Raw genomic sequence first — 14,913 nt, 5'->3', positions numbered from 1 at the left:
ATGAATACTTCTGACAAATGAAATTAGGAAAACGTGGGGTACTTTTTATAGTTGTAGCTTAGTTTGAAATATAACTAGAGTTTAAAAAAGATGTAATTTCAGTTAATTTGCGTATGCTGGTTAACAATTTTGGTAAACGTTGAGTTCTAATGTTGGGCAGGCTTTGTAGGTTTATTGCCTAAAATGTCGTATCAAAAAGTGAGGTTAAGTCCATTGTTTTCATGTAATGAAATCACACTTTTAGCTTTCACATTTCTTATGACTTTTGCTTATTAGCAGGCCAGCAACATTTTAACTTAAATAATAATTGCATTAAAACTTTATTTTGTGACCAGTTTTATAGTACTGCAGTTCTTTACACTACTATCTATTTTAACTTAGGGAAGTTTTTAATCATATTTTGTATTCATATTTTTCTGTGTAAAATGTGCCTTTAGTTCTTTTTAATACTTAAATTATAATTCTAATTGGATACTGTGTGTACCTGGTGCTGAAAACACCATTTGTTATTCCTTACTGACTAAGGTAGGGTTTCTCAACGAAAGCATTACTGACATTTAGGGCTGGAAAATTCTTCATTATGAGGGGCTGTCCTTTGCCTCTACCCTTAAGTGCCAATAGCAGCCCCTAGTTGTGAAAACGAAAAATGTCTCTAGACATTGCCAAATGTCTCCTGCTGGGCAGAGTCACTTACTTCACCGAGAAACACTTGGAATAAAGAAAACTAAGGCATTGGACTTTACGTTCTGATCTTGTTAGGTATTTCTGCTGCTGCTTCATTAATATTTGTCAAAAGCATTGAGATGAGGAGGAAATCACCTGTGATATGTGCCTCCCAACAGAGGTCTCTGTTGGTCCAATGGTATCTGTTATTCTGGCTTTTATTTGGCTCTTCCTAGAAGCTGCTTCACTAGCAGTGTCCTCTCGAAGCACACTTCTTTAAGTAAATCATTTTCAACATTACACGTTAAAGGTTTAAGACAGGAAATGGAGAAATTCTTAACTATATCCTTATTTCTCTCTAAGCCCCTAAGTTGTTAAACCTTAGGAGTTACACCCCGTGCTTCAGAGATGGAACAAGATGTGGGAGGATAAAAGGGAGAGAAAGAATTGTTTTCTACACACTAGTAGTTGGACTACATCTAGAAAGATAAACTTCTGCCATCTCTCACCATTGTTAAAAATATACTTTCTCATAGAAATACTGCTCGACATGAGAATTGCGAAGGTGTACTGTATTTCAATATACATTACAGCTTAATTAGGCTTTTTGGCATTAGCCGAGCTTAGTAACCAACTTGGGAAAAAAATCTTTTGGAACGGTGTCCTTACATAAATTAGAAACTGCCTGATTTTTAACCAAATAATGTAGTTGTAGACCTGAGTTATGTTCTTATTTCATAATGATGATGTCTTCATGTGTTATTTCACTGTTTCGAGCTTTTTTGCTTCTCCTCTACTCATTGGCTTCAGACGTCTTACAGTTTGTAGTTTTCCTCTTTGATACTTCTAGTTCAGTCTTAAACCACTGTCAGTTTGCCTACTGATATTAGATCCTCATGCCTTCTCTTACACACAGTTTCTGTAGGGTACTCTGCAAATGGCCTGTGATTCTTTTATTAGAGTGAGCCCTTAGAAGTGCTATTGGAAATGCACTGACGCTTTTCTGTATGCTTGTGTATCCACAATTATATATAATTCTTTTAAAATTCCATGTAATTGTTTTCTGTTCACAAATCAGTAACATTTCCTGAGTATTTTCTTCCTTATCATTTTAAGTTGGATGATATTCTAGAATCTGCCTTTGGATTTTTCTTTAGTTACTGAAATAAAATAATAAAACACCAAAATTTTAGTACAGTTGACTCTTGAACAGCATGGGTTTGAACTGCACGGGTCCACTTATACACGGATTTTTTTTTTCAATAAATATGTACCTGTAGTACTATGTGATCCATGGTTGATTAAATCTATGGATGCGGAACCTCGGATACGGAGAGCCAACTCTAAAGTTGTATTCGGATTTTAGACTTCAAGGAGGGCCAGTGCCCCTAACTTCCCCATTGTTCAAGGATCAACTGCATTGTCAATTTAGTGTAAAAAAAAAAAATTAATTTTCATTTCGTTAGGTTTCTTAGTAAACTAACATGTTCACCATATTTTTAAATTTTTGTATCTCATAAGCAAGCTGTTAGTTAGCTTTTCATTTTTAAATGTCATTTGATTACCAGTAATAGAATTAGATTGAAATTGCTTGGTTTCCTTTTTTAAGTAAAAGTCAGATATGCTTATTACCAAAAAATGACACCATACATGAAAGGAATATGTAAAGCAAAAGCTAAAACCCCACTGTTTCTCTCCTCCTGCTACTCTCCTTACAGTCTTTCTCCCGAAAAGAAGTCCCTGTTGATAGACGAATGTGTCAAATCCAGACATTTTCTGTGCCAGTACATAGTGTTGCTACTCTTTCCCCCCCTCAACACAAGTGACGTTCTATTTTTTTGAAAACAGCTTTTTTAAGGTGTGAGTTTTGTAATTGATTTAAGACCGCAATTAAAAAGTCTGAATGTCTTGGTTTTAAAATCTGTGGATGTATTTCTAAGTATAAAGAGTTTAATAAGACTTCTGCATTTTGTTTGTTTAAAGACGGGTTTCTTCCTTAATGTGGGAAGTTCGGTATATAGAGCATAATACACGAACATTTAATGAGCCTGGAAGCCCTATTGTGAAATCTGCTAAATTTGTGACTGATCTTCTTCTACATTTTATAAAGTGAGTATTTTTCCACACTTAATTATATTACTGTAATAATTAATGGCAGTATTTTAAAATGTAAAATTCCAAAACGTAGAATACAATCATTTTTTATTATACATCATGTCACGTGCTGTGCTATAAGCATAGTTCCACTCAAAATAGGAAGTGTATGTCTGTCTAAAGAAGCAGCGTTTAGTTCACTGGCTGATAATAATTACAGAGTCAAAGAGATTGTGTTACAGTTGTGTTCTGCAATTCGAGTAAGAAAATACGGATCGTTCTCTAAATGCAATGTTTGATAATAATAGGAAGCTTTTACTGAACGTAAAGTGTTTTACCTAAATTAGCTCTTCTAAGTCAGATAAAAATCTTACAGGTGGGAGAGATCACTATCTGGAATTTACAGTTAAGGAAATTGAATCTTTTAGAGGTCAACTTGTTTAATTTTCACAGTAAATGAGTGTCTGCCATATGATTTGAGAACCTTTCATCTGAACATTGTATTACCCCTATCAAGTTTATGAACAAGTATTCAAATACGTCAGCAGGAAACTGAATTTAACTTTCAAGGTTTTTCTTCTTCAAAGTCAAGTTTACTTCCTCATTCATTAATCCCATACCTAGAGTGATGATAACTACAACTTCTTAAGACAGCAGGACTTTTACTTCCTTGTCTTACAGATTTTATGTGTTCATAGAATGAATTGAGTCTTCTAAATTGAAGCCAGAATCATATGTATGTTTTCTACAAAATACAGCTCTGAATTCATACTAAGTTTATTTATATTGGATAATTTTTTCTCATTAAGAGGAGAATTGGGTATTTTATAATTTAAGTATTCACCTGTTACCAGCTTTCATTTTTACATGAAGGGATTATTGAGGCTTTTTTTAAAAAAAAACATCTCCAGCTTCATTCTCATTACTCAGCATAATCATAGGGTCCCTTTTCTTGGTATTAGGTGAGTTTGTTTTTGTTTGTTTGTTTTGCTAAGGAATGTAGGTAATTGCAGTATTAAAAAACCACCAAAGAAAATTCATAAGATAAACTTTATGCCCTTCCTCGACCTTATTTCTCTAAAGAGAGTTGTTGCCTTCCAAGTAGTTTCGGGGCTGTTATTGCTAAGCTTTTGCTGCTTTTCAGTAAAATTGTTAATCAAGAATTAATAATCAAGATAATAAAAATTAGTTATCCTCAGAAAACTATTTATATAACTTGGTTGTAAAAGTTTATAATATCTTAACTATAAATTTTTAATCTGTAATTTTGTGTGTTTTATATATGTTATGTACATCTATTTTTCCAAAGAGATAGGAATCAATAGAATCACATGATAGAGTAAATTCATATTTTAGTGAAATAATTTAGATGAAACAATTATTTTTACATTTGGAATAATCTGTGAAATTGTATTTCTTTCAAATAGTTATTTTGAAATGCCTTATAAGAACAGATTAAAATAAAATAATAGGGCTTCCCTGGTGGCGCAGTGGTTGAGAGTCCGCTTGCCGATGCAGGGGATTACGGGTTCGTGCCCCAGTCCGGGAGGATCCCACGTGCCGCGGAGCGGCTGGGACCGTGAGCCATGGCCGCTGAGCCTGCGCGTCCGGAGCCTGTGCTCCGCAACGGGAGAGGCCACAACAGTGAGAGGCCCGCGTACTGCAATCAATCAATCAATCAATCGATCAATAAAATAATAAAGCATTTACACTGTATATATCTAAAAGTAAATCCCCGGCATTTTTTAGAGGTATACAATTTGTTAGGAACCATTTTTAGCTAGCATTACTTTTCAAGATGTCTAGTATGTCTTGAAATTTTGGTAATGGTACTTTTTAATTGAGTTATTTGGCCAAATTTCAAGCAATAGATGTATACAAAGTGTTGTAATAGATACTTGGAGATAGAAAGAAATGCATAATTATCCCTTAATACAGTTTTGTAAGGTAGATAAATCTGTAACTATAATATAAGGAAAAAGTAAAAGGAGTTTGTATGAATGTTTAGATGAGGGATAGGGTCACTTCTGGCTATAAGGGTGGGATTTCAGGTACAGGGAGAAGTATGTTAAGATGTTCTGGACAAGGTAGATACTGATTCAGAAGTTAGATGAAAGGAAAGCAATTCCAGGGATGAGGAATGGCATGATGGAGGAAGGTAAAGATTTGTTAAGGGAATCGAGTAACTGAAATCAGGTGAAGTAGAGTACATGAGCAGAAGTAATAGGGATACAGTGTGCTAAACTCGAGTTTGGACCATATCGCGGAGGGCCTCGAATGCTGATCTGAGGAACTATGCTTAAAATGTGAGCACAGGTAGCAAGGAGCTATCGAAAGTACTTGTGCATGAGAATAGCATGATGCTTGCTATGCCTTAAAAATATTAATTTGACTGCAGTGTCTAATGTTAACAGATAGGGAGGAGACAAAAGGCAAGGGACTGTTGAATTTTTTTTAGCCTGAGAATAACGATGCAAATTGCCTTAAAAATATTAAACTGACTGCAGATTGACTTCTACAGCTGACCAAGTAAGAGGTGATGGAGGCTTAATTTATGGAAGTGAGAAAGAGGCAGATGCCAAGAGAGTCTGAAGGTAGAATCACAGAACTTGTACAATGATTGGGCTTATAAGGAGGAGGCAAGGGAAGGAGTAGTGAAAGACCATGCATTACTGTAAGAATGGTTGAAAAAAAAAGTTAAAAAGAAAAGGGAGAAAGAGTGGAAAATAACAGTTAGGTTTAGACATGCAGAATTTTAGATGGTGTCAGGAGTCTCAGGAGAAGAGTCAGACCAAATTATAGGAATTTGGAGTTCATTAACACAGATAAACTGCAGATATATAAGATTATCTGGTCAAAAGGTATAGAAGATGGCCAAGGACAAAATTTTAGGGAATGCCTACATTTAAGAATAAAAGGAAGAAGGAGTTAGTATACTGGCTATTCCTTGTAGACTGAAGAATGAAGGAAGGCATTCCAGGCACAGTAGTGAACTGAGCAAAACCTGGGAGATGGGAATTGGGCTTGGTGTAATGAAATAGGCCAGAGTGGAGGCTTCACATAGGGTGGAGGGGCAGGGGCAGATGTGTGTGCATAGGGTTTTGGAGTCAACTGATGAAGAAGCCTTCAGCTTCAAGTTTTATCTTAAAATCTTGTTTTACTAACAGGTTTAAAGGACAAAAATCTCATGACTCCAGTCTTGTATACTAACATTTCTTTGTTATTTAGGGATCAGACTTGTTATAACATAATTCCACTCTACAATTCAATGAAGAAGAAAGTTTTGTCTGACTCTGAGGTATTTAATATTTCATTATGATTATTACTACATTGGTTATGTTCCATATATAAAAAGAAATGTACACACAGTTTTCAGGTAAATGCTGTTATGAAAATTATTTTTGCCTAATGCTGTTGCTAACTTTTTTTAAAAAATGATTCAGAATTGTCGTGTTATAGTTAAATTTTTTTTAAACGGTGGGTGGAGGGAGACTTTTTAATGAGTCAGTAAAGTGTTCCAGCATCACATATCCTGTGGGTTTTCCAAAATGTAAAGGAGATAATTGGTTTTAAAAAACTATAGAATATAGTGAAACCTAGAATATTTTATGAATCTGATAAATTCTTGCTTCAAAGGAAGAAGAAAAAGAAGACACTGATGTGCCAGGAACTTCTACCCGGAAAAGGAAGGTAATAAGTTTTTTGTTTTAACGGAAGTGCTTTATATGAATTAAAATGTATTAAGCATTTTTTTTACTCTTACTATTTTTAAAGACAGATTAAGTATTAACTTCCAAATCAGTTTCCATCACAAAAATGCATGGTTTTCAGAACTAGGCGAATGATGTTTTCTTTTATTTGAATTACTGTATATTACCTAATTATCCAAGATTAAAAATAAAAATTTTATTATTTGTATTATTTTATTAATATTATTTGAACATTTTAATTTTAGGACCATCAGCCTAGAAGAAGATTACGTAACAGAGCACAGTCTTATGATATTCAAGCATGGAAGAAACAGTGTCAAGAATTGTTAAATCTCATATTTCAGTGTGAAGATTCTGAGCCTTTCCGCCAGCCAGTAGATCTTCTTGAATATCCAGTAAGTATTTTTTTTTAATGTGTTTGCACATAGCTTTTTTTTTTTTTTTTTTTTTTTTTTTTAAATTTTTGGCTGTGTTGGGTCTTTGTTGCTGCGCTCAGGCTTTCTCTAGCTGAGGCAGGCAGGGACTACTCTTCGTTGCAGGGTGCAGGTTTCTCATTCTTTTGTTGTGGAGCACCATCTCTAGGTGTGCGGGCTCAGTAGTTGTGGCACTCAGGCTCAGTAGTTGTGGCTCACGGGCTCTAGAGCGCAGGCTCAGTAGTTGTGGCGCACGGGCTTAATTGCTCCTCAGCATGTGGGATCTTCCCAGGCCAGGGCTCGAGAACCCGCGTCCCCTGCATTGGCGGGCGGATTCTTAACCACTGCGCCACCAGGGAAGTCCCCCAGTAAGTATTTTTGAAAATACTTTCTGTATTTGTCAGTTTGATTTTGATATATGTATAAGTACATATATATCTCTTATACATGACAGTTTACTATTTATTTTTATGATTATAGTTTATTTCTTTTTTATTTCATACACATTCTCATTATCCATTTGGCTACATAGAGCATCTAAATTGAACAGTGCGGTAAAAAGGACGTAACCCTGAACTAAGACTCCAAAGAATTGGGTTATTGTCCCAGCTCTGCCTCTTACCATTTCTGCAGTTTCGAGCAAGTTATTTAGTTTTCATATCTGAGTATATATTTACTATTTTCTTTTCCACACTAATTCTGTGAATTTACTGTGGAAATTATTTAGGAAACAAGAATAATTATACCTGTCTCTAACCTTCCTTACAGGGTATAGAAGTGTAATGAGAATATTACTACTTATTAATTAAACATTAAAATAGTTTTTACACTGAAGCACTATATATAAGTGTAAGGTGGCACTACTATATATGTAGGTTATGCCAATTTATGATCTTTATGGAATCCGTGGTAAAAAGTTTGAGTAAACATGTTACAAGTATTTATTTTTGCGTGCAGTCTTAGCAATCTAAATTTCACTTCAAGTGATTTTTTTATTCCTTTTTCCAGTTACTAAAGATTGTATATCAGATAACATTCGTGGTTTCAAATTAAAATTAAACGTTTTATAAGAGATCATGACCTGGATGTGGTATCACCAAAGTCTTTATTATCTGTTTTTTTATGTATGTGTTCTAATTTGCGATGATGAAGAAATTTCATCAATAGTTAAATATCATAAATGACTTGTCATTTTAAAAATCAAGACACATGTAATCTTAAATGTAGAAGATAAATCTTTAATTCCAGCAATGTGATAAACTGGACTAATTCAAACCCTACCATCCAAAACACCTTAGAAGAACTGAGCTAATGCTAAAGTGCTCTCGTTTTCATTTCTCTTTGTTTTTGAAACCTGTGGATTTCCCTTTGTTTCTTGCAAGCCCAAGTATGTATTTTTTAATCTCTAAGCCCAGGAATCTTCACTGGAAAATTCTACCAGATGTTTAAAGAACTAACACAAATTCTACACAGTCTCTTCCTCAAGATAAAGAATGCTTCTACACTGATTCTATGAAGCCAGTGTTACCCTGATGTCAAAACCAGACAAAACAGTACAAAAGAAGAAAGTGCAAAAATTCTTAATATCAGCAAATAGAATTCAGCAATATATGAACATGATTTTGTACCCTGACCCAAGTGGCTTTTTTCCCAGGGATATAAGGCTGGTTCAGAATTCAGAAATCAGTCAATATGTCAATAATTCATTACTAAAGAAGAAAAATCACATGATCATATCAGTGCAGAAAAGGCATTTGACAGAATTCAGTGCTCATTTCTTTTAAGAATGTACATGTTGGGTATGGTGTGGTAATCATTGTGGCCACAGGAGGAAACAAGAATGAGTCTTGGAAGAAAGAAATTTATTACACTTACAGGTCCCAGAGAGGGGTTCACCAAATACCACTTAGGGCCACAGGGGAAAGCACAGGGTCTTAGCCATGTTGCAGAAGACAGGAGCAGGGGCTTCCCTGGTGGCGCAGTGGTTAAGAATCAGCATGCCAAAGCAGGGGACACAGGTCTGATCCCTGGTCCGGGAAGATCCCACATGCCGCGAAGCAACTAGCCCATGTGCCACAACTACTGAGCCTGCGCTCTAGAGCTCGCAAGCCACAACTACTGAAGCCCACGCACCTAGAGCCCGTGCTTCGCAACAAGAGAAGCCACTGCAGTGAGAAGCCCGCGCACCGCAACGAAGAGTAGCCCCCACTCGCCACAACTAGAGAAAGCCCTCGCACAGCAATGAAGACCCAACACAGCCAAAAAAAAACAGAAGCAAAGGACAAGCTTAGCCCAGAGCCTTTACTGAGGTTTCCATGAGAAAGGCAAAGCAGGGCATAGTCAACAGCTTAAGATTGGCTACTTTGAATTACTCCAGTTGGTTTTGGGGCATAGGGGTGGTCTCTGGTTGTCTGATACCTGACCCTGGGATGATTCAGGGCAGAGGAAATACTGGCTTGGTGTGTGAGGGTTGCTTAAGGACATGGTTGGTTTGCATATGAAAGCTGTATTCCCAGCACAACCCTTTGCCATGTCTAAGAATTGCCTAGCCCTTGGGAGGGGGCAGTCTCTCCTTAGGTCTGTGTTTGGTCCCCAAAATGCCACAGTATCCAGAATACAGAAATAAGAAAATTAATATAGTTGGCCCTATGCTGAATGGATGCCAAAAAGACGACAAATACATGATCTAAGAAAACAGAACACCATTAATAATAAAAACAGACTTAAGAAAACTAGGAATAAAGGGAATCTTCCGTAACTTGATAAAGACCATCTGTTTTAAACCTATAGCTAACATCATGCTTAATCATGAAAAACTGAATGCTTTCCCCCTAAGATTGCGAGTGGAGCAAAAATGTCCATCCTCACAGCTGCTATTTAACATACAGTACTGCAAATTCTAGCCAGTGCAACAAGACAAGAAAAGGCAATAAAGGGCATTGCAGATTGTTATGGAAGAAATAAAACTGTCCCTATTTGTAAGAGGCAGTAATACTGTTTGCTTTATAGTCAAACATATTTGATCATAATTTAAACTTGATGGGGCAAAGTCAAGTTATTGTATTTCGAAAAATACAGTTACATACTCTGGGGCTATGGAAAAGGTGTAATATTATTTACTCCTTTAAAGATATACCATATTTGGATCATTTTATACTATTCTGTTGCTTTTTTCTCCTTTCATTTGCCTGTTTTTATTGCTTCTCATCTATTGCTTTATTTTATACACAATTGATTAGGTGAAGACTTTGGGTGACTGCGCTTTTCCTCCGTGGAATGAAGTGCAAAGGCTTTGTGACAGATATTTACATTCATGATTCTTGATTACTACAAAGTTCCCAATTATAGTAATTGTAGTACTGAAGTTGAGGTTACTAGAACTCAGCCCTTCACATACATGGGATGTTAACATATTTTTATCTCTTAATTTTAAAGGTACAGTTATGTTTCAGTGAATTAGCAGCCTTTAGAGTTCATGGGTAGTATAAGGTTTTGGGTTTTTTATATCAAACTTGTAGTTGTGGAACTGAGTTTTTTCGATATTCTTTTAATCTCCTTTTTCGAACACAACTCTACCCTTTACCTCTTTCTCTCTTTTTTTTTTTTTTTTTTTTTTTTGCGGTACGCGGGCCTCTCACTGTTGTGGCCTCTCCCGTTGCGGAGCACAGGCTCCGGACGGCGCAGGCTCAGCGGCCATGGCTCACGGGCCCAGCCGCTCCGCAGCATGTGGGATCTTCCCGGATTGGGGCATGAGCCCGTGTCCCCTGCATCGGCAGGCGGACTCTCAACCACTGTGCCACCAGGGAAGCCCACCCTTTACCTCTTTCTGAAGGAAAAAAAGAAAGCAGAATTTATAGGTTCTTGAATGAGAGAAATCCTGTGTTGATTGCAGTAAAAGGTAGGGGACAAGAAAAAAATAAAAATGACTTGGAGAAAAAAGGGAGACTTGATGAGGGAAATAAGGAATGATTATTAATAGTTCTAGGACTTGCAGTCATCACAGAAATTGAATGTGAATCCCTGTTATGAGAAGTAATGCATTATTATTATTATATTATTAATATGACCTGTTTTCCCTCTCTTAGGACTACAGAGACATCATTGACACTCCAATGGATTTTGCTACCGTTAGAGAGACTTTAGAGGCTGGGAATTATGAGTCACCAATGGAGTTATGTAAAGATGTCAGACTTATTTTTAGTAATTCCAAAGCATATACACCAAGCAAAAGATCAAGGGTATATAATTGAATTGCTTCTTTTCTGTTTAAATGAAATGAAATTAGTAGAAAAGTATGTCGAGTAACTAAATGCTGCTTTTATTTAAAATTTAGAGCAAAATTAACAAACTTTCTATTAGGTTCTTAATGGTATTCTAGTGGAAAAAAGAATTCACATCTTTCTGTTTTATTCCTTCTATGAAAAAACACTAATGTCACTAATGTTTAGGAATGGTTACTTTTCTTGAAGGTAGTGTAGTTGAATAGACATCACGTAGACATTGTCCTGATATGTGTTAGAGGTACGTTTGCTTAACTTTTCCAGCTGTTTTCTGCATTAGTGGAAAGGAGCATTTTTTTTCCATATAATGCTCATATGAGTCATAAAAATGAGTAAAACTATAAATATCATTTAGCTTTCTTTGTCCAAGAAATACAAAAATAATTTAATTGTAATAATGTTTCAGTTTTAGTCTTTGTCAAAAGAGATTGAGAAAAAGCAATGTTTTAAATTCTAAAAACTTTTTGCTAGAAAAATGTTTAAATTATTATCTCAAAGTAACAGGCATTTCCTTTCAGGAATGTTTAAACAGTTTTTTTTCTTTCTATAGATTTACAGCATGAGTTTGCGCCTCTCTGCTTTCTTTGAAGAACACATTAGTTCAGTTTTATCGGATTATAAATCTGCGCTTCGTTTTCATAAAAGAAATACAATAACCAAAAGGAGGAGGAAAAGAAATAGAAGCAGCTCTGTTTCCAGTAGTGCTGCATCAAGGTATTTGATTTCTTTCAAATATCATCAACTGATCTATAACTTTGTCATCTAAATGATAGAACTTGGTGTTTTTTAATACTTCCTTTACTATTCCCTATATTGCAGAATGATATATTTGACATGCAAGTTCCTATGATGTGGAGGATTTTTAATCTTTTAACTAAAGCTATACTAGTGTAAGTGCTTAAATTCAAACTGCTAAATCTGTACAGTAAAACAGCATTTTTAGGATAGTGATGGCATCATGCTTTCTGTCATATAACTATAGCATTTACAGCGATCCTTCACTAAATATTCACTTTTCAAAGGCTCACAACCATATGAAATCCACTACAAATCTCATATTTTAACATATTTCATAACAGTACAAATATTGAATCCAACAGTATTATAAAACTGTTTTATTCATCCACATAGAGCTATAAGAATGACTAATGATACTATTTTATTTACAGCCCTGAACGGAAAAAAAGGATCTTAAAAGCCCAGTTAAAGTCAGATATTGCTACCTCTCCATTCTCTGCACCTACACGATCAATACCACCAAGGCACAGTGCTGCTCAGATAAATGGTAAAACGGAATCCAGTTCTGTAGTTCGAACCAGAAGCAATCGAGTGGCTGTAGATCCAATTACCAGTGAGCAACCATCCACTTCTTCAGCAGCGAAGACTTTTATTTCGAAAGCTAACACATCTGCAGTGCCAGGGAAAACAAGTAAGAATCAGCTACAGTTTCGAAATTGAAATATATATAATGACTTTTGTAATTTAAGCATTTACTTTGCCTAATGGAATATATTGGATTTAGTAAATTCCATCAGACACTGTTGGTTTTGCTTTTCTTTATTGTTTTTGCACATTTTTCTTTTAATTTTTTTTTGATAAGGAAAAGAATATTGAGGTTTTAGGAGTGTCAGTATAGGATAATGCTCAAAAATGGCAACTCTGATCCAAACTGCCTAAATTTAAATCGTAGAACCCAGACTTGCTAGCAGTTTGCCAGCACTTGACTTCATAATCTTGCGGTGACTGGACAGCTTCTGAAAGGTCTGAAACTATTATGTATGCCTTTTTCCTTTTTGAAAGTAGATTTCTTACGGAAGCTTTAAGCATCCCCCAGCTTTTTTGTCCTGTTGGCTAATCCAAACAATTCACTTTAGAAGTAATCCCAACCTTCTTGCTTGTTTTAAGGGTAAATAATTTAACTCTTAGCTTTTAATCTTTTGTATGTGTGTTTTAGTTCTAGAGAATTCCATGAAACATTCCAAAACCTTGAGTACTCTTTCAAGTCCTGGTCAGTCCAATTTTAGTCATGCCACTAGGAATAATTCTACAAAAGAAAACATGGAAAAGGAAAAGCCAGCCAAACGTAAAATGAAATCATCTGTGCTCTCAAAGACATCCGCTCTCTCGAAGTCATCAGCTGTCATCGAGCAAGGTACCGTAGATCTTACAAATGGTGGTTCTATTGGCGATAACATTTATATCCACTTTTAGGTTGCTCATTTAAAAGTCACACATTCTGTATTAGTTGATAAATTTACCGAGACATCTTTTGATTTGCAGCTTTGTGCCACAAGCAAACTGTATTGTTACTAAATTTTAAAAGCCAAGAAAAACTTGCCCTATGAAAAATAAAAGCATTTTCTGTCCTATGAAAAATAAAAGCGTATTCTAAAATCAGAGGCTTTTAATGATATAAATTTAGTAGTTTTTAACTTCAGTATTACAAAACCTAGAAAAGTATATCCAAGAAGTTTAAATAAAGTTGCATTTAGTTAACCCAGTATAGCACTTCTTTAGAAAAATTTTTGAGTTGTTTTTATATCACAAAATTCAACACACTGACCTTTAAATAATAATTCATTAGGATTGTCTATAGCCAGATAGCTATTCTAGCATACTACTTTTGACCCCTTACAGTTATGCTTCCAAAGTTCTTTTGTCTTCAGATTTTCATTGTAAAAGTTTTCTTTTTGAAAGGTGAAGAAAGTAACTGATGAAATACACCCTATGACATGTTAAAATAATTATGGCTTCTTGACAGCAGACAGCTCAAGAATAAGCATTTTTCGTCATGACTTCCAGAGGGTGTCTAGACCATTTCCTTTTCAGTATTCCCCCCAGAAACCTCTCACAATTTAATTTTTCTACTGAAACGACCTCATTTTGATTAATGATATTGGGATCTTCCCACCTCTATAAGTTTAAAATCATCATCCAAATCTACTTATTTCTTTCTGCCTCCTTAACATCTCTGAGATCCATTTCGTCCTCTCCGTTCTCACTTCCGTGGACTGTCACACTCTCCTAACTGGTCTCCCTGCCACAGTTCTCAACTCTACCTTATTCAGTCCATCTTCCACATTTCAGTCAAAGTGACCTTTCTGATCACAGACACACAGAGAATTAAGATCCTTCCCTGCCTTCAAATCATACATGGAATCAGAGTTTAATGTTTTTGCCTGTTATACAAAACTCTTCATTGCTTGGCTGTTGTCTAACATTCAGCTGTCCTTACTTTTCTGTCTCCCTTTTATGTCCCAGCCATCCTAAACCACTTGGAAGTCTCTAAATATTGTTGTCCTTTCTTCCTTCTTTGGAATTTCTTTTTTCCTACTAGTTTAATAGTTTCCTGTTCATTGCCTTTTGTGGCCCTTATAATGTTGATAGAACTATTCTTTTTTTACATTGTCTATCTCCAGTAGAATCTGAACTCTTGTGCTTGCCCATGCTCTTTATTTTTTTTTTATTTATTTTTTTTTTTGCGGTACGGGGGCCTCTCACTGCTGTGGTCTCTCCCGTTGCGGAGCACAGGCTCCGGATGCGCAGGCTCAGCGGCCATGGCTCATGGGCCCAGCTGCTCCGCGGCATGTGGGATCCTCCTGGACCGGGGCACGAACCCGTGTCCCCTGCATCGGCAGGCGGACTCTCAACCACTGCGCCACCAGGGAAGCCCTATGCTCATTTTTTAATTGCCTATACTTAGTATATAGCGGACAATCAGTGTTTGAATAAATAAATAATTCTGTATGTGAG

At 35.9% G+C, this 14,913-nt stretch overlaps 1 protein-coding gene across 1 annotated transcript in view; it reads left to right on the top strand.

The window, feature by feature from the left end:
• Positions 1–13,395, top strand: part of PHIP (pleckstrin homology domain interacting protein) — a 119,706-nt gene extending 106,311 nt beyond the window's left edge. Inside the window, exons 31-38 of the mRNA XM_028496239.2 lie at positions 2,647–2,772; positions 5,986–6,055; positions 6,394–6,447; positions 6,713–6,862; positions 10,966–11,118; positions 11,711–11,874; positions 12,330–12,589; positions 13,115–13,395. Of these exons, the coding sequence (XP_028352040.1) occupies positions 2,647–2,772; positions 5,986–6,055; positions 6,394–6,447; positions 6,713–6,862; positions 10,966–11,118; positions 11,711–11,874; positions 12,330–12,589; positions 13,115–13,371 (1,234 nt within the window). The 3' untranslated portion in view covers positions 13,372–13,395. The remainder of the gene's footprint in view (positions 1–2,646; positions 2,773–5,985; positions 6,056–6,393; positions 6,448–6,712; positions 6,863–10,965; positions 11,119–11,710; positions 11,875–12,329; positions 12,590–13,114) is intronic.
• Positions 13,396–14,913: the final 1,518 nt, after the last annotated feature.

Source organism: Physeter macrocephalus, chromosome 11 (genome assembly GCF_002837175.3).
Source record: "Physeter macrocephalus isolate SW-GA chromosome 11, ASM283717v5, whole genome shotgun sequence".
Classification (NCBI taxonomy): domain Eukaryota; kingdom Metazoa; phylum Chordata; class Mammalia; order Artiodactyla; family Physeteridae; genus Physeter; species Physeter macrocephalus.
The sequence above is the reverse complement of the archived record's forward strand: the minus strand, read 5'-3'. Positions and strand labels throughout refer to the sequence as shown.